Source organism: Lepus europaeus, chromosome 7 (genome assembly GCF_033115175.1).
Source record: "Lepus europaeus isolate LE1 chromosome 7, mLepTim1.pri, whole genome shotgun sequence".
NCBI classification, from domain to species: domain Eukaryota; kingdom Metazoa; phylum Chordata; class Mammalia; order Lagomorpha; family Leporidae; genus Lepus; species Lepus europaeus.
The window spans coordinates 90,923,943-90,951,226 of record NC_084833.1 but is presented as its reverse complement, the minus strand read 5'-3'; the positions used below and the strand labels follow the sequence as shown (position 1 = coordinate 90,951,226).

The 27,284-nt window shown below is 40.5% G+C and overlaps 1 protein-coding gene across 1 annotated transcript; it reads right to left on the bottom strand.

Annotated features, from left to right (window-relative positions):
• Positions 1-2,002: 2,002 nt before the first annotated feature.
• On the bottom strand, positions 2,003-23,636 carry BIRC2 (baculoviral IAP repeat containing 2). The gene is made up of 9 exons (XM_062196934.1): positions 23,487-23,636; positions 20,176-22,318; positions 19,981-20,080; positions 10,333-10,411; positions 9,601-9,649; positions 6,526-6,768; positions 3,162-3,416; positions 2,836-2,877; positions 2,003-2,738 (listed from the first exon to the last, which is right to left on the bottom strand). The coding sequence occupies exons 2-9, from the start codon at positions 21,008-21,010 to the stop codon at positions 2,545-2,547; spliced, it is 1,797 nt and encodes a 598-aa protein (XP_062052918.1). The 5' UTR covers positions 21,011-22,318; positions 23,487-23,636; the 3' UTR covers positions 2,003-2,544.
• Between the last annotated feature and the right edge of the window lie 3,648 nt (positions 23,637-27,284).

Sequence of the window (27,284 nt, the reverse complement as noted above, 5' to 3'; positions counted from 1 at the left end):
AGGGGGGGGGGGATGAGACATCTTCTATCTGCTAGTTTATTCCCTAAATGGCTGCAACAGCTGGAAATTGGCCAATCCAAAGCCAGGAGCCACGAGCTTCTTCTAAGTCTCCCAAGTGGGTACAGGGGCCCAAGTACTTAGGCCATCTTCTGCTGCTTTCCCAGGCACATTAGCAGGGAGCTGGATCAGAAATAGAGCAGCGGACACTTAAACCAGTGCCCATATGAGATTTACCAGCTACGCCACAGCACCTGCCCCTAAAAAAATAATCTTAGGAAAAAAATAAAGATAGAATGTATAATACCAAGAGTGAACCCTAATGTAAACAAATTATGGATTTTGACTTTGGGTGATAATAATGTGTAAATACAGATTCCATGACAGTAACAAATGTCCCACCATGGTGTGAGATGTTGATAATGAGGGAGGTTGTGTATGTGTGGGGACAGGGGATACATGGGAACTCTGCACTCACCACTCAGTTTGCAATAAACCTGAAAGTGGTGATTTAAAAAATACTGTGTATTGGGGCTGGCACTATGTCACAATAGTTAAACTACTGCTTGGGACACCTGCATCCCATTTCAGAGTTAAGTTTCACTTCTGATCCAACTTCTTGCTAATGCATACCCTAGGAGGAGGCAGGTGATTTATCTGGGTCCCAGCCTCCCACATGAAATGCTGATGCAATTCTTAGCTCCTGGCTTCAGCCTGGCCTAGATCCTGCTCTTGCAGGCATTCGAGGAATGAAGTAGCAAAGCTTTCTGTCACTGTGCCTTTCAAATGAAACTTAACAAAATTTTTTTGTAAAAAATGATCATTGAGGGGCTGGCACTGTGGTGCAGCAGGTGAAGCCACCGCCTACAGTGCCAGCATCCCATATGAGTGCCAGTTCGAGTCCTGGCTGCTTCATTTCTTTTTTTTAATATTTATTTATTTATTTGAAAGGCAGAGGCAGACAGAGCGAGAGAGATCTTTTATCCGACGGTGCGCTCCCCAGATGGCCACAACGGCCAGAGCTGGGATGATCCGAAGTCAGGAGCTTCTTTCCAGGTCTCCCACGTGGGTGTAGGGGCCCAAGGACTAGGACCATTTTCTACTGCTTTCTCAGGCCACAGCAGAGAGCTGGATCAGAAGTGGAGCAGCCAGGACTTGAACCGGTGCCCCTATGGGATGCTGACACTGCAGGCGGTGGCATTACCTGCTACGCCACAGTGCCGGCCCCTGCTCCACTTCTGCAGGAGACCTGAGGAAGTTCCAGGCTCCTGGCTTCAGATCAGCTCACATCCAGCCATTGCAGCCATTTGTGGAGTGAACCAGCGAACGGAAGACCTTTCTCTCTCTCTGCCTCTCTGTAACTCTGCCTTTCAAATAAATAAATCTTTAAACAAAAAATCATTGATATAATTTTTGATTCCACCCTCCATCTTTAAGAAACTTCTACTAATCAAGTTTTACTAAAACATCAAAAAGAATATCCACAACTATCTGAAAAATTCTTCCTCCTTTCATAAATACATAACCGTGAGACTGGATTTTCTTCATACTTTTACCAAAATATAATATTATGCAGAAGCAGGTACGAGAATCCATCTGTTTTATTCTAAGACAAACCTTAAAAGTGTTGATAAAATGTAACAATGCCACTCTTCTCACTAAATTTTCTTAAAATTCTCATGAGCAGTGTTATATTAACATAACATTGCATTTAAAAATAAGTTACTTAAGCTAGATCAAAGAAGTGGAGTAGCCAGAACTCACACCAGGCACCCCATATGGGATACAGGTGTCCCGAGTGGAGATTTAAACCGTGACATCAAACAGCATACTGGTTCATTTTCCATTCAACAATACATCTACATTACACAAAGCAACTAGAGAGTATCATCTAAAGGAGTTCTCATAAATCACATTTTAAAAAGCACTTGGTTTATGAATTAAATTTTTTTACTTAATAGCATTTGAGTGCAATGAAGAATTTAACAAAACTACTTTTTAAAATCAAGACAGGAAAAATCATTTTGATGATGCAATCCATTTTAAACACTTTATTAAGATATTTCTCACAAACTAGGGGAAAACTTATTATCAGTAAGAGAAAAAATCCTTAGTTTACAACACAAGTAAAAAGCACCAAAGAGAATTTGGTACCATCATTCTGATGAGCTCAAGTTCCTGGTTTCCAATTCTTTAAACCACACTCTCATGTAGCACTACTCAAAGCTTGCAGAAGGAACACCAAATCCAGAAACTCCTGAAATGATATCTAAGAAGCACTGACACTACTTCTTTCATTTCTCCCACGTCCACATATAGATAATAATTTAGTTCTTCAAACAGAAATCTTCCTTTGCAAATAAACAGATTCTAAGATTAAATACATAACACTATCTTTTTGGAGACAAAATTATTAATACCAAAGCAGAGCAGAACATGAATCTATCTGATTGAAGAACTAATAATTCCTTTTTTACTTCAGGTGGCTTCAAATGCTCAATATTTTAAAGACTTTTCTACATGGGTAATACACAGCCTACTTTTCCTTTATGAGAGAAATGTCCGAACAGTACCCTTGATTATACCCCTGCAAATAGGGCATTTTCTTAGAGAAGGGGCACATCCTTGGCACACTACAAGATGACCACAGGGAATGAATACAATAGAAACTTCTTTGTCCATACACACTTTACAAGTTCGTTCTTCTTGCAACCTCCTCAACTGTTCTTCCAGTGACAGACCTAATAACAAAAAGAATTTCAATAAAATTCAGTTTCCAGTTTACCTCCCAGTAATTAAAGATTTTAAGTTGGTTTCAAGTCTTAAATTTTATTTTACCTGAAGCATCTTCTGTTGGAATATACTTCATGTTCTTTTCCACTGAGTAAAGAAAACATAAGACATCACTCTACCAAACAGAAAACTGCTTCACTTACTAACCACTTTTTTTTTTTAACCCACTACTTACTGAATAATGTTGATTTTTACCTATAATTGATCAGAAACTTTCAAATTCAGGCATACTACTTGGGCCATAAAAGACTTCATATTTTTGGAACAAGTAAAATGTACAGATTATAGTTTGCTGATTATAATTATTCTCCTGTCAAGAGACATGAACATAAGCCTAAGGATTTCTAAAATGATCTTCCCAAAAAACTCACCAAATAAGTTCTCATACAATGTAGAGTCAATTTCTTTCAGACAGTTTTTGAAGATGTTGGCTGCCACATTTCCTTTAACTAAAACAGTATCAATCAGCTCTCTTGCTTGTAAAGGTATCTGTGTTTTTTGTTTAATAATATCATGTTCCTGCTTATTAATTACATTGGCCTTTAAAAGATGATCCAGGATAGGAAGCACACATGTCAACTGTTGAAAGAGAGCCATTCTATTTTTCCGAATTAATGACAAGTCGTCTTCATGTAGAAAAAAAAAAGGGGGGGGGGGAGAATATGTTAGATTTTGAACACCTCTAACTATACTGTACAGTCACTACCAATCAACCTACAAATAATTTAGGCACTAAATAAGTAGAGCTTGAAAACAAACAAAATGACTTGCATGCATTTTAATATGTCATTTGGAAAACTTGCAGATTTAGATAAGACACATACAGTATATATTGGGTCTGTATAATTTTTAAAAGTATGTATTTATAAGTTCTAGAACCTCACTTTTCCTTTATTTTGTAAAAAGCAAGCATAGAATTTTAGAGAACAGTAGTGTCCTACTTCTGTATTCCTTCCACCAAGAATTAACAGTACTGACTTCTATTTGCATTTTATCACTTTATTTCCATAAGCCCTTGAATATAAATTGTTTCATTTGGTGTTGGCACTGTGGCATTATGGGTAAAGCTGTTGTCTGCAATGCCAGCATCCCATTGGGCTCTGGTTCATGTCCTGGCTGCTCCACTTTCAATCAAGCTCCCTGCTAATGGCCTGAGAAAAGCAGTGGACAATGGCCCAAGTGCCAGGGACCTGGAAGAAGCTCCTGGCTTTAGCTTGGCCCAGTCCCAGCCACTGCAGTCATTTGGAGAGTGAACCAGTGGATGGAAGATTTGTCTCTGTAGCTCTGAATTCCAAATAAATCTTTAAAAAAAAACATTTCATTTGATACACAGATTCTGTCAGTTAAACAAGCCAAGTATTACTGCCTCTCAATTTTCAGATACAGGGAAAAAGACACAGAAATGAGTACCCTATTCAAGGTCACAGAGAAGTAAGTTGCCGAACCAAGCCTTCTATAGCAGTGTTCTGTTCAGCACTCCATGGTTAAGGAGCACCTGCAGTGCTACAGAGCTTGAACTGTGAAGGCAGGATGGGCCAAGACTCCTACGATGGCCTGACCATACTAGCCAAGTCCCTTGGCCTCCCTCCACACACCCAAATTTCCTCATCTGTAAAGTATCCATAATAACAGTGCCTTCCTCAAAGAGCTGTGAGGATTAAATTATACATATAAAGCATATCGCACACATCTGGTACACAGTTAGCTACACTGTCTTATAAATGTCTAGATTTTTAACAATTAAGAAAACCTACAGGAGTCAAGCCTGATCTTTTCATAAAGTTCCTTCTGCTGGTGTCCCAGTCACTATAAAATCTAATTGCCTGTTTTCAGACTTTCAAAGAAGTTTTTGAATGTACATCTCTATCTCTGCATGGTACAACAAGTTTAATGAGAACTAAATTATACAAAGTCTCTTCCTTTCCATTTTACGTCTTTCTAAAAACGAACTGCTCTGTTCATCTTAAAACTATGGAATTCCCTTCTATGACCACAACTTATTCTTCTGCCATAACTTGCCTTGTTGTGAATTAAGTTATTCACTTTTTCAAGATTCCCCACATCATTGCCAATTCTGCCTGCACAAAGCAGTCTTGTGGCATTGCTTACCTCCCATTTCAAATCAGTCAGGTGTTTCAGTGCTGTTCTTTTAGTCCCTTAACTTTTCCTCCCTAGTCCTTATTTGGCTTTCCCACTTATGGCACTATCAGATCCATTAATTCAATACTATTCTTTGACCTTCCCAAGTAGGACAAAGTTACAAAATTAAGGTGACTAGGTTTATTACAGTGAGTTCATGTAAGCATATTCAGGATTCATTACCACTTAATAATCCTTACATCTTTTCATTTCCCTCTGGTCCTTTCTTTCATCAAGTCCCTCTCACTTCCCAAATCAATTTATTTAATAGAAAAAAAGATTTTTTGTCTTTGATGTGATAGGCCTGTGAAGTGTTTTATTTGCAATAACTCATTTAATTGCTTTAGCAATCCTAAGGCATTGCTATTATTATCTCTACTCTACAGATGAAAAAGCTAAGGTCTTGTTGAATAAACTGCTACCTTAGTAACTCACGGATCTAGAATTTAAATACAAATCTTTCTCGACCTCTAAGTCACTTTTAAACATTCTGCTATGTGTACACACAATAAAGTTCTCTTAAACTGTTCTTAACTCACAAGATTACAAAGAAATGTGTCTTTCAACCAACTCCCCAGTTTATACTATGTATGCAACCTTTACCTACATGCTACTGTCTAGCCTTTCTGATAACTCTTTTGTGTTCCCCAGCTAGTCTATATGCTCCTCGAGAGCAATCACCATAATTAGCACTGTAGTTGGCACTGTGCACATGCTCTATAAATATTTGTTGAGGGAATAAATGATTATTCAAAAGATTTATTTGGGAGGCTGACTTAACGCAATTTGCATAAATACCAAAATCAGTCTCCTACTATCCCTGGGTTGAGCAAGGGATTTTCATCAAGCCCCAAGATTTCATCCTAAATTTCATTTTTGTATAAGGCTTACCTAGCAAAGATTAGTGAATAGAGTATCATATTAAGAATATGATTTGGGGGTGAGCATCTGGAGTAGCAGTAGACACTTTCTGGAACACAACACATCCCACATTGGAGTGCCTAGGTTCAAGTCCCAGCTCTATTTCAGATTTCAGCTTCCTGGAAATATGGACCCCTGAGGGCAGCAGGTAATGGCTCAAGTACTTTAGTCCCTGACATCCCTGTGGGAGACTCAGTACGAGTTTCAGGACCCTGGCTTTGGCCTGGGCCAGCCCCAGCTGTTATGGGCATTTGGAGAATGAACAAGCAGATGGAAGAAATTTGTCTTTCTGCCTTTTAAATAAATACATTTTTTAAAAAATGTACTTCTAAAAATTTGATTTAAAAGAGCTTATAAAAAGTAGAAATAAGACCTACATCCAACTTACAAAATGTTTTTTCTAACCTACTTAAAATTGTTATGAATGAGGAAGAAAAATAATCTAGCTCAAGAAAAGAGCTTATTTTGCGCAATTTTAGCACGAATGAGGGAATCTTATCCAAAAATAAATACATAGAAAAAGCTCTAGTCAGTGTTTCTCAAGTAGGGGAGCTGATGGGGCAGAAGAGGATGCGGTTTGGGAATGACCGGGGTGCTGCTACCAGTAGACAGTGGGTGTGAGACAATCCTGAGTCCCCCTGAGAAACAGTGCAGGTGACTACCATTCCCCAGTACCTGATGCCATTTCTTCAGCTTGTCTTTCCTTCTCCTCTTCTCTTTTTTCATCTTCAGCATTAAGAAGTGCTGATACAATATCATTAACTGTTTTATAGTTCTCTCCAGTTGTTAGAATTTTACTCTGGACTGTCTGTTTTACAAGGCTTTTACTAAAGCCCATTTCTAAGGCAGCTTTAACCACAGGAGTATTCATCATGACTGCATCTTCTGAAGAACTTTCTCCAGGTCCAAAATGAACAACTATTTGAAAAGACATGTGCTAATATTACGTTCCACAAATATAAAACTAAGGAGAAAAATAATGAGCATGGCACAATCTTTACTCAGTCATCTTTTACTCTAATATTTTGGCGAGGGAAACAAGCTATTTGCATCAATTACCTATAACTCCAGTGAAAGTTTGAACTCAATAATGGCCAAATAAGAGTATAATTGATATGCTACACTTTTTAAAAATATCAGTTCCCAAGATACATCTTAGACCTACTAATGACAAACTCTTTAGGGATAAAGCTTAGGAATCTTTAAATTTTTAAAATTCCCCAAGTGATTCTGATGGATAATCATTTTTGAAAACCAGTAACATGTACAAACTTAGAATTTATAAATTATCTCCAGCTAGGAAGACAGGGGAAATAACAATGACTTCATGGAAAAGGTAACTTGGATTTGAAGCCTGGACAGGGCCTAGTTGGGTGGATAGCTGAGACAGAGAAAATAAAAATGGGAAATACAGAAAATGGAAGAGTATTATACCTGTAACATATCTAAATATGCAGTGAAAACTATGGTTAAACAAACTAATGTGGTTTTAGATGGAGACATGTGCTCTCCAAAGTAAAAAACTAACTTAAGAAACCCGGAGCCTGGAGGGCATTTTAATTAAGAATGGTCAGGGAAGCATTTTCTGATAACAGCATCAAAGCTAGCCTATATGGCAGTTTTGTGAAAACTGTGGACCTAATTCTTCAAGACACTTTAGTGCCATCTGCTGGTAAGTTGTTATAATAAACATTAATAAAAAACAACATAAGTGCTGTGTGCGACATTGCCAAAACATTATGTGGACTCCCTGTCTGAAGAGAACACCCAGTGGGGCCAGAATTGTGGCATAGCGAGTAAAGTTGCGGCCTGTGAGCCGGCATCCATGCGGATGCTGGTTAGAGTTCCAGCAACTCCACTTCCAATCCAGCTCCCTGCTAATTCACCTGGGAAAAGCAACGGAGGATGACTCAAATTCATGAGCCCCTCTACCAACTTGCGAGACCTGGAAGAAGCTCTAGGCTCCTAGCTTCAGCCAGTTGCAGCCATCTGAGGAGCGAACCAGCAGATGGAAGATCTGATTTTTTTTTTTTTTTTTTGACAGGCAAAGTTAGACAGTGAGAGGGAGAGACAGAGAGAAAGGTCTTCCTTCCATTGGTTCACCCCCCAAATGGTTGCTACTGCCGGTGCACTGCACTGATCTGAAGCCAGGAGCCGGGTGCTTCCTCCCGGTCTCCCATGCAGGTGCAGGGCCCAAGCACTTGGGCCATCCTCCACTGCCTTCCCGGGCCACAGCAGAGAGCTGGACTGGAAGAGGAGCAATTGGGACAGAACCGGCGCCCCAACTGGGACTAGAACCCAGAGTACCAGCTCTGCAGGTGGAGGATTAGCCTAGTGAGCCGTGGCGCCGGCCTCTTCCTCTCTTTCTGTAACTCTCAAATAAAAATAAAATCTTTAAAAAAAGAGAGAGAGAGAACACCCAGAGATTTAAAACGGTAAGAAAAGAATAAGTTGTGGATATATCAGAGACGTCTTGCAGGCAAGAGAATAACGTGTAAAAGCCATAAAACAAAGGAAAACCTTCATGTGTTCAAGGAAGAGAAGGAAGGTGGTAGAAGGATGGAAGGGAGGACAACGTCCAGATGGAGAGCTTTACAAAGTGTTCATATTTTATTCTAAGTTTGCTAGAATAGTCTAGGAGGCTTTTAAGCACAGCTCTGATAAAATGTGATTAGTATTTTCAAAAGATAATTCTTTAAATCAGGTAAAAGTGGCATCCGGGAAACCTATTACTATGACAAAAGATGATGGCAATTTGAATACAGTGATAGTGATGATGGTGAGAAATAGTGAAAGGGATGTGTTATGAAGGCAGAAAAAAAATTGCTCATATACAAACTAAAGAAAGGAGAGGAATCTGAGATGATGCATCTTTTTTATCTTAGCAAATGAGTATCATTAACTGAAATGGGGAAGACCAAGGAGAAGCAAACTTGAGGAATAAAGGATTAGGAGAAAATTTTGTTTTGGTCCTATTAACTCTGAGAATTCTATCATAGCCAAAGACAGAGTTAAACAGAGAGCTGGACATTCCAGCCTGGGTCTTGGGAAATGAAGAAATAAATTTGCAATGACCACTGAAGTTTGAAAAAGGAGCAGTGAGCAAAGGAAAATGGGAGAATACCAATTGTCTGGGGGCATCTGAGAAGCTAAAGGAGGAATCCTAAAAAGAATGAAGTACTCGACTGTATCTGCAGTTTCTCAATATGCATTTTCTATGACAGTTTGAGACTTCTGTAAGCAAAGGTTTCCATTTTTTTTTTGCGGTAAAATTATCTCTTAATTACATTTTCCAGAAACTTTGTGAGCCACCCTCAAATGTACATTCCGAACATCAACTAATACACCAATGAGGCTAAAACTAAATTCTAATCTAAAGAGATTATTGAAATATTATATACCTGACCTAAATATCTAATATATAAGCCACTTCTTAAATCATGTGAACCAGGCAACCTTTTCCTCTTAGAAGGGCTTATTATTTTCAATTCTTATTGACATTGCTTTGAGCTATTTGTTGTTTTTCTTTTGCATCTGTCTTTTCTCCCCTGTTGAGATGTCAGCACTAAACTATGTAAACTTTCTAGAATCCCCAAAATACCATTAATCTTTGTATGTACCTAATATTTACCAGTTAACATCCCAGTATTTTTCTCTGTAACTTCAGAATCTCTTTTTTTAAGAATATATTTTCATTCCTAACATTATTATATACATTCCCATTCTACACTAATAATATTTCACACTTACTTGGTGGATCAGCATTTTCTTCTCCAGGGGGGTCTGAAGTTGACAACAGCTATAAAACAAGAAAAGCTAATAGGTAAAATCAGAAATCTCAAACAATCTGAAAAGAGGAACACTAAGTTTACCCTAACTAATTGTACATACTCGAAAACTGGGTAATTTATATACTTCACTTTGCTTTGTTTTATCCTAACTATAGGACAGGTTTCCTTAAACTTACCCTACTTCCAGATTAGAATCCAGGTATTATCTTCCATTTCAACAAAGTAGGAAAATATATAAATGGTTTCTTACTCCATTTGAATGGGTTACTCTCAAGAGGTCTCAATTGCTAATAAGTTAATTTCTGTAAAAGGTCTAAGACACATGAAAGATCCTTCTCCAACCCTATCATAAATGTATACAGCGATAGAATGAATACTTTTTTCAAAAGACAATCTTTTTTGAAAGCCCTCACCAAATACATTGGATACAAAAGTAAAAATTAAAGTGTTGTGATACAGCAAGTTAAGCCACCATCTGCAATGCTGGCATCTGATATGAGCACCGATTCGAGTCCTGGCTGCCCCATTTCTAATCCAGCTCCCTGCTAATGCGTGGGAAAGCAGAAGATGGCCCAAGTGGTTGGGCCTCTGCCACCCACACATGAGTTCCTGGTTCTTAGCTTCGGCCTGGCTCTGTCAAATTATCATATAGTAGAATCCAATATTGTTAACTTTTAAAAAGTGTATTTACCTGTTCAAGAAGGTGAGGAAATCTAGCTTGAATCTCATCAACAAACTCCTGTCCTTTCATGCGTATCAAGAATTCACACCTAAAACATAAGATGAAAAATATTGTTTCAACTTTTATTTATGTATCAGAGAGAGAGAGAGAAAGAGAGAGAAAGAGACAGACAACTTGAAACCTAGGGTTCCCATCCACTGGAGAGCTAGGAACTCAAATTAAGATCTCCCACATAGGTGGCAAGAACCCAACTCCTTGATTCATCACCACTGCCAACCAGAGTGTGCGTTGTCAGGAAGCTGATAGCAGAAGTCAGAGCTAGAATCAACCAGAGCACTCTGATGTGAGACATGGACTTCATAATGGGTATCTTGAACACTAAGCCAAACACCTGCACTGAGGAAAATTAATTTTTAAAAGTAGTACCAAAAATATAACTTTATCAGGGCCAGCGCTGTGGCATAGCAGGTAAGGCCACCACCTGCAGTGCTGGCATCCCATATGGGCACCGGTTCGAGTCGCAGCTGCTCTACTTCTGATCCAGCTCTCTGCTGTGGCCTGGGAGAACAGTAGAGGATGGCCCAGGTCCTTGGGCCCCCTGCACCCACTTGGGAGACCTGGAGGAAGCTCCTGGCTCCAGATCGGCTCAGCTCCGGTCATTGAGGCCAACTAGGGAGTGAACCAGCGGAGGGAAGCCCTCCCTCCCCCCCACTTCTCCTTCTCTTCCTTCTCTCTCTGTGTAACTCTGCCTTTCAAATAAATAAACATTTAAAATAGATATATAATTTTATCATTCTAGAAAAATAGCTGTCAAACACTTTTGATTGTACTCCATGGTAAAAACATTTACATCATAACCTCTGTACATATATATTTGACAGGAGAAAATAATCATAAAATGCATTCTTACTATGTGTCGACACATTCTATTTTCTATTTTATTCCGTTAACACAGCAACAAAGAGAAAAGAGTTTAGACCTACAAAAGGTTATGAACAAACTGATATCTGAAAATGCTATTATAGACAGTTTACTTTTGGGGCTTACTATAACATGAAACCATAGTAGTATTCCTAAAATGTGAACTTTCACAACATAACTTATGTTAATGTCTCCAATGCTCACTCTTCCGTTAAGTTTGAAATACAATCCACTACCATCTCTCCAAAATATATGAAATCAGGTATTCTCATCTATACATACTGTGATATTTTTCTCAAATATTTGTTTTAAAACTATTAGGCCATCTCAAACATGTTCCAGAAGTTCATGTAACACCTGTTTCCATTCTGTTCCTTTTGTTTTCTTCAACAGTGAGAGATAACTGGATATCCCTATATACATACAAAATAACCTGGACTTACGCCCATACTAAATAAACTAAAAATGGGTCACAAACCTAAATTTAAGGGTTAGCACTGTGGTGCAGAAGGTTAAGCTGCCAACTGCAGTGCCAACATCCGATATGGGTGACGATTCAAGTCCTGGCTGCTCCACTTCCGATCCAGCTGCCGGCTAATGTGTCTGGGACAGCAGTGGAAGATGGTCCAAAGTGCTTAGGCCCCTGGCTCCTGGCTCCTAGCTTTGGCCTGGCCCAGCTTCGCCACTGTGGCTATTTGGAGAGTGAAACAGCAGATGGAACACCTCTCCTTCTCTCTTTCAAATAAATCCCTCCCTCCATCCCTCCCTCCCTCTCTCTCTCTATATATATGCATGCCCTAATATATATGTATGCATGCCCTAAATGTAAAATCTAAACCAATAAAACTTCTGGAATAAAACTGAAGAAAAACCTCTTGTCCTTATGTTAGGTAAAGTTTAGGTAAATAGACCAAAAATATAACCCCTAATATTTAATAAGCTGACATCAAAATTAACACCTGCTCTTAAAACAGTATGTTAAAGAAATAAAAAGACAAGCCACAGACTGAAAAAATGTTTCCAAGCGTGACATCAGCAAAGTTTCAGAATAGAAAATACTAGCCTTCTTCCCCTCACAAAAACATCAAAAACAGACCTAGAAGGGCTAAGTAAGTAGTTCAGCTGATACACACTGCTACAGTGAAGCAAAAGAAAAGGTTGGAAGATTAGCTTAGAAGCGATGCCTGGTGACTGCTAGAAACTAGAAACAAAGAGGGGCAGACTATCAGTCATGTGCAGGTGCCACCCCAAATCTTGGTGGGCTGCTATGGGGAAGACCCCAGCAGAATTTGCTACTGAAAATATCAAAAGCCCAAGACAGCCACATATTTCCTAGAGGTGTCACAGTGAAGGACCCAATAGCATTAATTAGCACGGACCCCTGCAGCCACCTCTGCAAGGAACACTGAGTTTCCATCACTGTGACAACCAATACCCATTACTGCTATTTACTCCTGGAAAGACACTGCTGCCCCCCCCCCCGCCCACACACACACAAAAGGAGCAACTTTTGCACCACTCTGAGAACACACATGCTCCCTGAGTCACCACCCTCCCAAACACACACACATGCATTTCTGCTCTTTAAAGCTATAGCTGTTCCATGTGCACCTGTGGGGCCATACCCATGTTCTGTGGCTGCTCTGCTTGCACATATTCCAGATGCCAGTTCTGCATTGCTCTACACAGACCAGATCCAACTCCATATGTCCGTGTTCAGGCACCACAGCTGCAGGTTTGCCAGCACCATGGGCCCAAGAACCAGTTTCCCTGCATACACCCACTCTGCAGACCCCAATGCTGTGGCTGTAGTAGAACCATCAGACACTGGTGCCACCAACACCAGTAGGACAGTGCCCACAAGCCAGGGTCCTCTTGGCCATGACATTTCTCAGGGGAGAAAGATCAGCAAGTTGCTAGCAGCCATTGCTACCAAAGACCCAAACAACCCTTGCTGCTACTGCGGACAGCTGCAGCCTTGGAGGTTGAGGAACCCTACAATCCTCATTGACAATGACCTCAGCTAACTCTGTCCCCTAGACTATGATGCTGGATTTGCCATAGAGCCAGAGCACTACATCCCTACCACAAGTAAAGGTCTTTCCCCAATAAACCCTGTCCATAAAGTCAATAAGAGGTAACTATTCTGTCAAATGTACATATTTTAATGCAAGGAAATGTACACTCAGCTAGACAAAGAATTTAAAACAACTGTTTCAAGGAAGCTCACTGAGTTGCAATAGAACACAGACAATTTAGTGAAATCAGGAAAACACATAGGCTAAACGGAAGTTCAACAGAGAGAAACTAGGTTAAGCTGGCATCCCACACTGAGTGCCTGTTCTGCTCTTCATTTCTGGTAAAGCACTTGAGAAGGCAGCAGATGACGGCCCAACTAATTGGGCCCTTGCCACCCATGTGCAGACCTGAATGAAACTCCTGGCTCCTGCTCTGTCCAGTGCTGGCCATTGTGGCCATTTGGGGAGTGAACTAGCAGGTGGGGAGGTCTGTCTATCTGTGTTGCTCTGCCTTTTATAGAAATAAACATCTTTAAAAGAAAAAAAGAAACCATAAAAAGAACCAGAGAAATTCTACAGCTACACAAAATAATGAATGTACTGTATAATAGAGAGCAACAGCAGGAAACTAAATCAAGAAGATGATACACGCATCCCATGTGGCACCGGGTCATGACCTGGCTGCTCCTCTTCCAATCCAGCTCTCTGCTTAAAGCCTTGGAAAGCAGCGGAAGATATCCCAAGTGGTTGGGCCTCTGCACCTACGTGGGAGACCCAGAAAAAGCTCCTGGTCCTGGCACAGAGCAGCCCAGCTCCAGCCATTGCAGGTATTTGGGGAGTGAATCAGCAGATGGAAGACCACTCTCTGTCTCCCCCTTTCTGTATTTCTGCCTCTCAAAATCTTTAAAAAAATTAAAAATTACTATTGCTACAATAACTTGTTAATGGATACACAATATAAGATATAGAGTGACATCAAAAACATAAAATGTGGACAGCGAGCACAAAGGGTAGTTTTATGTATGTAACTGAAATCAAGTTTTCTCAGATTAAAATAGACTGTTAGAGCAGCAGGTATCTGGGCTGGCAGTGAAGCTGCCCGTTGGGATGACACCAAAAATTAGGTGTCTGGCTTTCAGTCCCATTTGGGCTCCTGACTTCAGCTTCATACTAATATACACCACGGGAAGGAACCAGTTACGGCTCTACTAGGTGCATCTTTTCCACCCACGTGGGAAATCAAGACTGAATTCTCAGCTCCCAGCTTCAGCCTGGCCCAGCCCCAACCACTGTGAAGGTCTAGGGAGTAAATCAGAAGATAGGAGTAGTCATTCTTTCTCTCTGCCTCTCTAATTAATTAAAAATAAATATTAGGGGTAGGTGTTGTGGTACAGCAGGTTAAGACACTACTTGGGATGCCCACATCCTTTATCAGAGTGCCTGACTTGAGTCCACGCCCGATCTAGCTCTCTGCTATTGTACATCCTGGGAGGGAGCAGATGATGGCTCATGTCCTTGAGTTTCTGCCACCCATGTGAGATAGGATGGAATTTTGAGCTCTTGGCTTCAGCCTGGCCCAGTCCTGGCTGTTGAGGGTATTTGGGAAGTAAATTACCAGATTGAAGATATCTCTTTATCTGTCTCTCCGTGTTACTTTGCTTTTCAAATACATAAATAAGTAAATCTTTAAAAAGAAAAATCTTGGGAAAAACAAAAGTTGAGACATAACATGCCAAAATTCATGGGATGCAACAAAAGCAGTTCTAATAACTAGTTTATAGTACAAACACCTATATTTCAAAAAAGAACTAAAAAAAAAAAAACAACAAAACTTTATTATCATAAGGAACTAGAAAAGAACAAACTAAGCCCAAAGTTGGCAGAGTAAAGGCAATAAAGATCAGAACAAAAACTGAGACTACAAAAAATAGTATAAGAGATCACTGAAACTAAGAGCTGTTTTTTAAAGGTAATCAAAACAAAGCTTTAACTAAACTAAAATCAGAAATAAAAAGGAGAAATAAGTGATACTCTAGAAATACAAAGTATCACAAGAAACTACTATAAACAATTATATGCTTACAAACTGGATAATCTGGAGGATAAACTACTAGAAACACCATCTACCAAAACTAAAATCATGAAAAAAAGAGAAAATCTGAATAGAGCTATAACTAGTAAAGAAATTGAAATCATGACCAAAAGTCTTCCAACAAGGAAAAACCCAGAAACACATAGCTTCATGGCAGGATTTTACCAAATATTTAAAGAAGAATTAATGCCAATTCTTCTCAAGCTCTTCCAAAAAACTGTAGAGGAGCGATTATTTCAAATTCATTTCATGATTATTCTGATACCAAAGCTACTCAGACAGTAAAAGAAAATCACTAGCCAATATCCATGATGAACACAGACACAAAAACCCTCCACGAACTACTGGCAAACCAGATTTATCATTAAAAGGATATCATACACAATGATGAAGTGGGATTTGTCTTTCGGATACAAGCAAGGCTGAACATATGCAAATCAATATATATGACACACCACTTAACAGAATGAAGAATTGAAATCATATGAGCAACAAAAACAAACAAGTAGGACTATATCAAGCTAAAGTTTCTATAAGGCAAAGCAAACAATAACATGAAAGGGCAATCTATATGATAGGAGAAAATATTTATAAACCATACAATTGATAAGGGATTAATATCTAAAATATATAAAGGAACTCAAAGTATTCAATAGAAAAAAAGAAAAATCAGATTAAAAATGGGCAAATGCATACAAACAGCCAAGTTAAAAAAGCAAAGGTATTCACTAATCATCAGAAAACCCAAATTAAAACCACCATGATGGGCAAGTTGTGGCCCAGCAGGTTAAGCCTCCACTTGGGATGTCTGCATCCCACACTGGAGTGCCTGGAATCAAGTCCCACCTCCAGCTGTTTTCAATTCAGCTTCCTGCTAATGACCCGGGAGGCAGCAAAGAAAGTAGAACGGTAGTTGCTAGGGACTAGGTGGAGGGTAGGATAAATAAGGAGACAGTGGTCAAAAAGTAATTTTAGTTATAAGTTCTGAAGGCAGCAGAGTGACTACAGTTAACAATACAGTACTGTAAGGCAGGCATTGGTGAAGGGGTTAAGACATCGCTTGGGGGATTTGCAGTGTGGTTTAGCGGGTAAAGCTACCACCTGCAAATCTGCCATCTCATGTGGGTGCTGGTTTGAGTCCCAGCTGCTGTACATCCAATCCAGCTCCCTGCTAATGGCCTGGGGAAGGCAGCAGAAGATGGCTCAAGTACTTGGGTCCTACCACCCATGTGGCAGACCTCAATGAAACTCTGGCTTCAGCCCAGCCCAGCACTGGCCACTGTGGCCATCTGGGGAATGAACCCACAGATGGAAGCTCACTCTCTCTCCCTTTCTTTTAAATAAATAAATATTTTTAAAAAATAAAAGAAAGATTATCACTTGGGACACCTGAACTGGAGTGCCTGGGTTCCAGTCTTGGCTCTGCTCCTGATTCCAGCTTCCTGCCAATGCACACCCTGGGACACAGATGACGGCCCAAGTACTTGAGTCCTCGCCATCCATGTAGGAGACTCATGATACTGGCATCGGCCTGGCCCAGCCTTGGCTGTTGCAGGCATTTGGGGAGTGAACTAGCAGATGGAAGATGCTCTCTTTGTCTCTCTCTGCCTTTCAAGTAAATAAAAATAAATTAAAAATTTTAAAAACACTGTATTGTATACTTGAAATTTGCTAGGAGGTCTTAAGTGTTCATACACACTGCACATGCACAAAAGGTAATTAACACATGTTAACTGCCTTGATTGTGCTTATCACTTCACAATGTATACATGTATTAAATCATTACATGTATAGTTTCAACACATGCAGTTTCATCTCTAAGTTATATCCCAATAAAGCTGAAAAACAAGCAGCAAATTTACAAAACACACCTGACGAAGGACTTCTATCCAGAATAGAAAATAAACATGTAACAGAAGTCAGTAGGGATCATATAAGCATGCTCAAGACTCAAGTTTGTGATGCAGATGACAGTTACTTCTCTGTCTATGCATGACCTTTAGAGAATTTCAAATTTCTGTTATTCTTGGACTGATCCATTTTTATTTACACTGGTTAAAGACACAAAGCCTAGTGAACCTGCTCCAAATTTTGCACTTCTCTGATAAACTCCAAAAGGACAGAAATTTTTGTCTATCTTGTTCACCATTACATCTCCTGTATCTATATAGTATCAAGTAGGAACCCCAATATTTGATAAATGAGTTAAATGACCTGTGTTAAAATATAGTGATAGGGACCAACGCTGTGGTACAGTGAGTTAAGCTACCACTTGCAACACCAGCATCCCATATCTGAGTACCACTTTGCTTCCAATCCAGCTCCCTGCTAATGTGCCTAGGAGGCAGTGGAGTAGGGCCCAAGTCCCTGGGCCCCTGTCACCCACATGAGACACCTGGACAGAGCTGCAGGATCCTGGCTTTGGCCTGAAAAGGCCCCAGCTGTTAAGGCCATCGAGGAGTGAACCAGTAGATGGAAGATCTCTCTCTGCATCTCCTCTCTTGTCATTCTTTCAAAAAACAAATCTTAAAATGACACATATTAAAAAAAGAAAAACAGATATAGTGATAATGATTATCCATTTTGGTTTTTCATGTACTTTAATTAAAGATTATCCAAAGTTGGGGCCTGTGTTGTGTCATAGCAGGTGAGGCTGCTGCCTGCAATGCTGGCATCTTATTTAAGTGGTTCATGTCCTGGCTACTCTACTTCCAATCCAGACCTGCTAATGGTCTGGGAAAAGCAGCGGAAGATGGCCCAAACATTTGGGCTCCTGCCACCCATGTAGGAAAACTGGAGGAAGCTCCTGACTTCAGCCTGGTACCAGTGCTGGCAGTTGTGGCCACCTGGGGGAGTGAACCAACAGATAGATCTTCCCCCAACCCTTTCAAAATAAAGAATTTAAAAATAAAATCCAAAATTGAAATTTGTTTTTTTGAGAAGTCATTTATAAAAAGCACTCCAAGTTTTCTTCCTTATTTAACAACTTCAAACAAAACACAAATTACAAAAAAAAAAGAAAACCACTCTTGTTTTAGAAAGCACAAAAATCACAAAATGCAGCAATTCAAATCTAGAATTTGGAAGCTGTCTTTGTCCGATATCACAAACACAGTTAAATTTCAAATTATATGTATATAACCCCATAGCTAAGCATAATTAAGTTACACAGAATTCTGACAATAAACAGACTTTCTTACATAGTCATTTCAAGTAAATAAAACATCAGTTTTTAAGAGTGAAAACAAAAATTTATCTCAGTATATTATAAATATTAATGATACAATTCCACAATACAACTTTTAATGGTGAACTGATCTGTAAGATTTGTTGCTTTAAGTTCCTTTTCATTATACAAAGATGATAAAATAATTTCCTAAAAGGGTTCAAGATTCTTCATTACTATGGAAGTCCTTCACAAGTCAAAACATTATATATACGTTTCCATCTATATGTGGTACCTACAATAGTCAAATCCATGGATACAAGTAGAATGGTGGTTACCAGCAGGTATGGTGAGTGGGTAGTGGGAATTAGTATTTAATGGGTATAGTTTCAGAATGGGACATAAAAACACTCGGGAGTGAGATGTTGCTGACTGCAGAACCATATGGATCTACTTAATGACACACTATACACTTCAAAATGATCAATTTTATGTTATACATATTTCATCATACAAAAATAAAGATCCAATCCAATCCTCTCATTTTATAAGTGAGGTCAAAAATTCACATTGCTGCTCAATTACAATGACAGTTAATTTCTAATTCTATTAACCACTAACAACACTGCCCCTAAATTCATTTTTGGCTATAATAAAACTAAAAGACACTGCTGGACAAAGAGTAGCAAAAAGCAAGTGACGTATCATAAAAAGATACAATTTTGTACAGAAAAAAAGTATTTTACAAATATAATTAAAATTACCAGATTTTATTACGTGCATTTTTATATTCAGCTTATTCTAAATACATTTTATATCCTTTGTTACCTTTTTCTAATTCATGTTATTTTTGTTCTATTTTATATTTGTAATCACGAGTCCTCTTTAAGCAAGATGGGAGGAAAAATGAAATGATGGCAATAAATATAAATGAGTCAACAAGAATGTCAAATTATATCCTGAGTGCATGACTTATAAAAAATGAAAAGTACACAGATTATAGAAGACTTTCAATAATTTAAATTTGGTCTTTTAAAAGGGTAATTTCCCAACAGTACATAGTCACGTAAGCATGCTACTTTTTAAAAACAGTTTTGCGTGGGATTATCTTTTCAAAACAATTACTGGGGCTGCTACTGTGGCGTAGCAGGTAAAGCCCCAGTCTGCAGTGCGGTCATCCCATATGGGCGCCAGTTCAGGTCCTGGCTGCTCCACTTCCGATCAGCTCTCTGCTTTGGCCTGGGAAAGCAGCAGAAGATGGCCCAAGTCCTTGGGTCCCTGCACCTGCATGGGAGATCCAGAAGAAGCTCCTGGCCCCTGGTTTCAGATCGGCACAGCCCTGGCCATTGTAGCCATCTGGGGAGTGAACCAGCAGATGGAAGACCTCTCTCCATTTGCCTCTGCCTCTCTGTAACTCTGCCTTTCAAATAAATAAATAAATCTTAAATAAAAAAAATTACCTTGGAAACCACTTGGCATGTTCGACCCATGGATCATCTCCAGATTCCCAACACCTCAAGCCACCATCACAACAAAAGCATTTCACATCATCATTGCGACCTAAAGGGGAAAAGAGAGCAAAAACTGAATATACACGTATATTAATGAGTAAATCAAAATGAAATAGGTAAAATGAATGGTTATTTGTTTCTTACCCACATAATAAAAACCAGCACTTGCAAGCTGCTCAGGACCAACTGGAACACTAGATGGCCAATACATAAATGTTCTCATTCGAGACGCATGTGTCTGCATGCTCAGATTTGAAATGCTAAACCTCAGTGTTTCGAGAGAATTTTCCAAAAATGGACATTTGGGGAAATGTCTCCGGTGTTCTGACATAGCATCATCCTTTGGCTCCCAGTTGCTTAGCTTCCCACCACATGCAAAGCAGGCTACTCTATCTCCAGGTCCTATATAATAGAAGCCAGCTCTTGCCAATTCTGATGGCGACAGAAAGCTTAATGGCCACATATGGTAAGTAAGAAATCTTGCCTCTTCAGAACTCATTGAATAACTATAGGGGTTAGTCCTCAGTGGAGAAAAGTCTTCGACTGTTCTAGAATTAAGAGGGTTTGCTGAAAGGCTGGAGTAAGAACCACTGAACGAGCCACCTGGTTCCACAGTGGGAGATAATGAATGTGCAAAACTACTTCTCACTGGAGACGTATTCTTAATGGTGGAGTCCAGACTAGCTGAAACCAGATTCTGAATAAAACTACAGCTAGGATACAGCTGTTTATGCTTTTCGATAGGATTGTCTCCTTGTTTCCAGTTATCCAACATCAGGCCACAACAGAAGCATTTGACCTTGTCATTCACTCCAGTGTAATAGAAACCAGCACGAGCAAGACTCCGTTCTGAGACAGGAACACCGTTGGGGAAAGCTGAGTAGGTAGACATTCTGTAGAGTTCGCAAGAGAAGTCATACTTCATTTTTTGTTTGTTGTCGTTTGTCCAAGTTGACAAGATGGTGCTATCTTCCATCATATTTTTAGTTCTTCAATACAGGGTCCTTGGGACTACTCTTGGGGAGGTAGTTTTGTGCATGAGTAGGTGACAGTATTTCTTGATGGCTAAAACCTTCACATGAAACCTCTCATCTCTTCACACTGAGACTTCACCACAGAAAGGAATCAAATGACTGGTTCTGACTTACGCAGAATTCACCACACCTGACTTATGAGCTTATGGTAAGGTGGGATAAATAACTCTCCTAAATTACCAAGATACTCTTAGTATTCTTCGAGATTGCATTTACTTTTAAGTAACTAAAAAGCTATTTACCCATTGGTATAACAATAACGTAAAGGCTTGAAAAAGTTCACGCACTTGCAAAATGTTAAAACGATTTTTCTAAAAGGTTTATATTCTCCAAATACTAAGCAACTACAGATTATCTCAATTATGACTCCAATTCGCTTTTGGTTACAAGCTATGAAGCTTGGACATCAGGCCAATTACTGATTATTTCACAAGAGAAAAAATCTATATGCAGGATTGTTTCCCTGTAAGCACCTTACTATGACATCCAAATTTTTTTTCACTTTCTTCTAGTAAACAAAAGTAATTAAAAGCTTCATTTATAAAAGTCACATTATCTAAAGGCTAACTGCACATAGCTTATCATCATAGTATTTACTTAAATAGGTTTATTAGCTTCAGTTAACAATTTTGAGGTTAAGTTAACATCCACCGGGTTTGTTCAATCTATGCCTATTACAGTGTGTATGATCATCAAATGATTTTTGCTTAAAGTTCACAAGCTATTAACTCCTCTATTTTTGTTAAATATTACCTGTACTTGTTTCCATTCCCTGTAGCATGTTGTCTTTCTAACTTTGCACGCCACTTGATTATGACTGATCAACTGCCAGTGCTTTCTTCATAAACAACTAGTTAACCATAGAAAGTTCCACAGTACACACTCTTCACACTGCATTTAAAAGTTAACCTGCTCTTCTTTTAAGGACAATTCAGCTGTAATATCAGTCATGTTGTAATTGAGGATGAACCAATTTATCAAAACACACAGCTTGTCCTTTCTAGTGTTATCACCAATGCCTAACAAAACACTATTACCAACAGAATTACTGCTTCCACATAATGGACCAGTGCTGAACTCCTAGCCTTCTTTCTGAAAACTCAACACTTTTAAAATTTAATTCATACATAAAATTACACTCCATAGAATTCAAACTATATTCCTTTATAAAGTTTCAGGGTCTCCATAATGGGATTTATTATCTTCAAGGGGAGAAAAAATGGGGGACAAAGAGACTCTTCAGAGCCATAAATCTGAAAAGAAAAAAAGAAAAGGTATTTTAGAAAACTATTTGCATGCCACATGAAGCTTACAGATTACGCAATTTATTCAGTGAAGTCTGATTGACACTTTAGACAACATGTTAATTCCAGCAATCTGTCACCAAAACTTTCTAATTGGACATGCTCTTAATTTAAATAAATGCAAAACAGCTCCACAGCCACCACAGCACGAACTATATCCATGTCTTTACAATGCACAGCGTCAAAGACAATTCCACACGTGGAAACACTGTCTTCGGTCTCCTCCCTTTCTCTCACTTCACTTTGGTGGAGGCACACGGGGACAGAACTGGAGACTCCATTACTCCCTGTCTGCAACCGGGCTAGCAGAGGGAGATCCGTAACGCGATTTTTAAATGTTAGGTCTCTCCAGGGCTAGAAAAACCAGCTGGTCTGGTGGGGCGTTCAAGACATCAGGAGGAGCTCATTAATACAAATCCTTAAACCATACCAGCTGCCTCGCAATTCCACAGCCGCCGCCACCTCTACAGAAAGCCAACTCGAAAACAAACAGTACCATAATAGTCCTTGCAACCCTGGGCCTGGCACTGTGGCCGCCTGCATGAATGCACACTTTAATTACGCCGTGTCTCGCGTCTTTAAATTTTAGCTCTTTATCTACAAGCAGCATATTGCTACTTTTGATCTCTCTAAGCAAGCTGTAGGTGGGCGGGGGATACACTGGAAGGGAAAAGAGGAGAAACCGTGGGGCTTTAGCCATTAATTTCTAGGAGTTATTTCAAACAACACACAACAGCAGCGGACCGCAGAGAGAACCTTGCAAAATGTGAGCTCTCGCGTTCCCACGGACCACGGAAGCCTAAGTGTACAACCGCGCAAAAACTCCCCTAGAGCAACTATCTTGATCGAAGTCCAAAGGACAGAAGAGCAGACGGCGGCCAGACTTGAAAACGAATCATTTAAAAAAAAAAGAAAAACAGCCAGTCTCGACTGAAAGTCTTTTGAAGTTGGGGCTTCCGAATTAAATACAAGCCTCGGCGAGGCCAGAAACCACACAGCCCACGGCGCCCCAGGCCCCGTCCTCCCTCGCCCGGCCGCAACACCAGGGAAGTGGGCCCCCGCAGGCCCGCGCCCCGACCCGCCCCGCGCGGCCCGCCCCGGAACGAGCCGCACTCACCGCATCGTCAGCACAGCAGACACCGACACAGCTCGGGGGCCTGCAGGCCTCCGCACCCCGGGAAGGCAGCGGGGCAGAGACCTCGGTCAGCCGAACCCGGCTCTGCCGGCCCGCGGCGCTCCCCAAGCCCCCTACCCCGGCGGGGCCGACGCGGACGCACGGTGACGTCAGCGCGTCCTGCGGGTCGCCCACGTCCCCCGCCGCGCGAGGGCGCCCGGGAGTCTGCGGTCGGAGAGCGGAACGGAGCGCTGGGTCACCTCCGGGAAGGGGGCCCGGAGGCCCGGGGAGGCCCGGCGGGGCCCGGCGGGTCCGCCCCCCTGGAGCGGCGCGGTCGTTCCGCGGGGCCCCGCGGCTCGTTCGCCTCAACTCGGCGTTTGCATGTTTTAGCTGCCCCTGTGACCTCTGCCCCCTCTCTGCCGCGGACATTCTCCTGAGGGGGACGTGGCAGAGCGTGAGCGGTTGCGTTGGAGGCTCGGGAAACCCTGCGGAAACGCCGCGGCGCAGGGGCTGCACGCCGCGGGCCGCCCCCTCGTTGGGCCCGGGCCCCAGCGGGCGTTCCCGCAGCATCCAGGGTGAACAGCCGAGACGTGCAGCGAGGACGGCGTCAAGAGATTGCGTTTTGAAAACTTGAAGTTTTTTTTTGTTTGTTTTCCTTATCAACCAGCGTTCCTTGTTTAAACTTTCGGTTTCCTGCTCTGGAGACAGGCTCCAGGGAGAGAGCTGTGTTTTATTTCAAATGCGCATTGTTAGCCACAAGTCAGGCTTCAGTCCGAGGATTTGCTGGGTTTGAACACAATGGACCGTATACGTTATGTCCGTGCACACATACACAGGAAGCGCCGAGGAGTGCACCCACCAAGACCAGGATTTTTTTTCCCTATGGGGACGTGATGGAACACGCGTAAATAACCCTTGGTTTCACTAGCCTGGGCCGTGTGGCTTCCGTCCACTGCGGCGTGGAATGCGGCTGCGCTCCCAGGGCCGTGGGGTACACGTTGTATCGCGGGGTCTGTGAAGATAGGCTGTCTCAATGAACTCGGATGCCTGCTTCTTTCCGGGGAACTCCAGGGGCAAACATTTCAAAAACTTCCAAATAAGCCACTTGATTAGGCAGCCAGGGGAATTCCAAAACACTGAACCATTTCCCATTTCCTGTCCTGTCATTTCTGCCTGCCAGTCAGTCACAGAGCAGGAGGTCCTCTGTTCCATGGTTGATAGTAAAAAGAAAGTGTGATACAGAGAGAAATGCCACGGCTCCCAATGACTAAAAACTTCCAAAAATGCACATGGGTCTTGGTAGTAGTTTAGTATTTAGTTCAAGTTATGTTTCTCGGAAAGTTACAGAACATTCCCAATATATGTGGGAAAAGTATACAGCAAGAATTGTTCATTCTGAATTCAAGATTATTTCTCCTTTTCAGTTCTTGTCCTGACCAAAAAAGGTAATGAATGTACTTCTGTAGAGGGGGAAATTTTGCATTTCAAAAGCCTTAGATATTTTTCCCAAAAATATTTAATATAATTTAGGTATAATAACTACTTTACAACTTTTAACCCTATTTAACTTTGTAACCTCATGTTAAACTTATCCAGTGATTTTTTTTTTAACTGACAGTGTAAAATTGTTGGAAGTTTTTAAAAATAGGTTATTTGTTCTGCTGAGGTTGCCATGCTAACATCTTTAATATTTATATAGAAAAAAAAAAAAAACCCAGGATCCGAGCCAATTTTGAAAAAGAAAAACAAAGTTGAAAGGACTTGTCCTACTAGATAGCGTGTCATATAATAAAGCCATAGAAATTGCGACATTATTATTATTATTAAATGTAGAAGGATGGACAAATAAAGGAAAGAAAGAGCTGAAAAAAGAGACCTACGTATGCATATATGGAAACTTGGTCGGTGACCTTGTTATTACATGTTAGTGAGAAAAGGATAGCTAGTCAATAGTGCTGAGTGAATGGTTATTCTGGAGAAAAATAAAATTATATCACTATTTAAAACAATTTCTGGTGGATAAGCTCCTTGCTAATGGCCTGGCAAAATCAGCTGAAGATGGCCCAAGTGCTTGGGCCCCTGCTACCCACATGGGAGATCTGGAAGAAGCTCCTGGCTCCTGCCTGGCCCAGCCCTGGCTGTTGTGGCCATCGAGGGAGTGAACCTGAAGATGGGAGAATGGAAGATTGTCTCTCTCTCCCTCTCTCTCTCTCTCCCTCTCTCCCTCTCTGTAACTCAGCCTTTCAAGTAAATATAATAAATCTTAAAAAACATTCTGGTAAACAAAAGCCTTTAGAAGTGAACAGCCATCATTACGAATCCAGTGATGTAAATAAGCTTGCTGAGCCATATCCATTGAATTTACTGTTACGGTTGGTGCTCAGGTTATTTCATCTTGGGCCCATAGGAGCTATCCTGGTTGGCTCCTGGCTCTTTTTGACACAGCTGTGGTAGTTTTTGCTTCTTTTTGAGGCTTATTTTGCACATTTCTTACCCATTCCTCTGATAAGCCATTTATCCGGAGTGCCCCAATTCTTTAGTGGGAAATAGTGTTCAAAGACCATAATCTGAATGTATATCATGCTAATTGCTAATGAGTTCTGTGGTGTCTATACCTGTCCTATGGACAGAGCTGGGTAATACGGTTTCGTTTGTTGTTGTTTTTTAATAAAATGCATCATGATTACAAGTTCCTATTCAAATTAAGATTTAAGGCAGACACTGTGGCACAGCAGGTTGGGATAAGTCCATTTGGGATGCCTGCATTCCATGTTGGAGTGTGTGATTCATGTGTAAGATACTTTGTGTGTCCTGATGATATACACTGGAGCAACAGATGATGCTCTAATGCTTGTGTTCCTTCCATCCACATGGGAGACCCCGATGGATTTCCTGACTCCTGGCTTTGGCCTGGCCCAGCCCCAGCTATTGTAGGTATTTGTGGGGCAGACCAGAGGATGCAGGGTCTCACTCCCCTGCCTCTCTGTCACTACTCTGCCTTTCAAATAGATAAATCTTGAAAGCAAAAAGAATTCAAGGTTTTATTTAGCCTTTTTTAAATCTTTTATGTAATGAATATAAATTTCCAAAGTACAGCTTATGGATTACAATGGCTTCCCCCCCCATAACTTCCCTCCCACCCACAACCTTCCCCTTTCCCGCTTGCTCTCCCCTTCCATTCACATCGAGATTCATTTTCAATTCTCTTTATACACAGAAAATCAGTTTAGTGTATATAAAGATTTCAACAGTTTGCCCCCATATAGCAACACAAAGTGAAAAAATACTGTTGGAGTACTAGTTATAGCATTAAATAACAGTGTACAGCACATTAATGACAGAGATCCTACATGATTTTTTTTTAAATTAATTTTCTATGTAATTTCCAATTTAACACCAAGTTTTTTTTTTCATTTTCAATTATCTTTATATACAGAAGATCGATTCAGTATATACTAAGTAAAGATTTCATCAGTTTGATATAGCTGGTACTGAAACAGTATTTAGCCTTTTTTTTATTGTAGATCTGTAAGTCTTTTTTTCACTTATCAAATGCAATTTTATGAACATTTCTACTTTTCTTCAGTAAAGAGTAGCATATTTTTCCTACTTGTTTTACACTTAATAATAAATTCAAGGGACAGGCATTTAGTCCAGGAGTTAAAATCCTGATTAGGGTACCTGTAGCCCATATTTGAGCGCCTAGGTTTTCGTACTCAGCTTCTCTGATGCTGACCCTGGGAGGCAGTGGTGATTGCTCAAGTCCCTGAGTTCCTGCTACCCAAGTGGGACACTGGATTG

Excerpts from the sequence above, each read along its gene's own strand:
- BIRC2 (XM_062196934.1), bottom strand. The coding sequence starts at position 21,010 with ATGATGGAAGATAGCACCATCTTGTCAACTTGGACAAACGACAACAAA. Across the intron at positions 10,412-19,980 it reads CATGCCAAGTGGTTTCCAAG|GTGTGAATTCTTGATACGCA; the intron begins GTAATTTTTTTT and ends CTTATGTTTTAG. Across the intron at positions 3,417-6,525 it reads AGCTGAAGAAATGGCATCAG|ACGACTTGTCATTAATTCGG; the intron begins GTACTGGGGAAT and ends TTCTACATGAAG.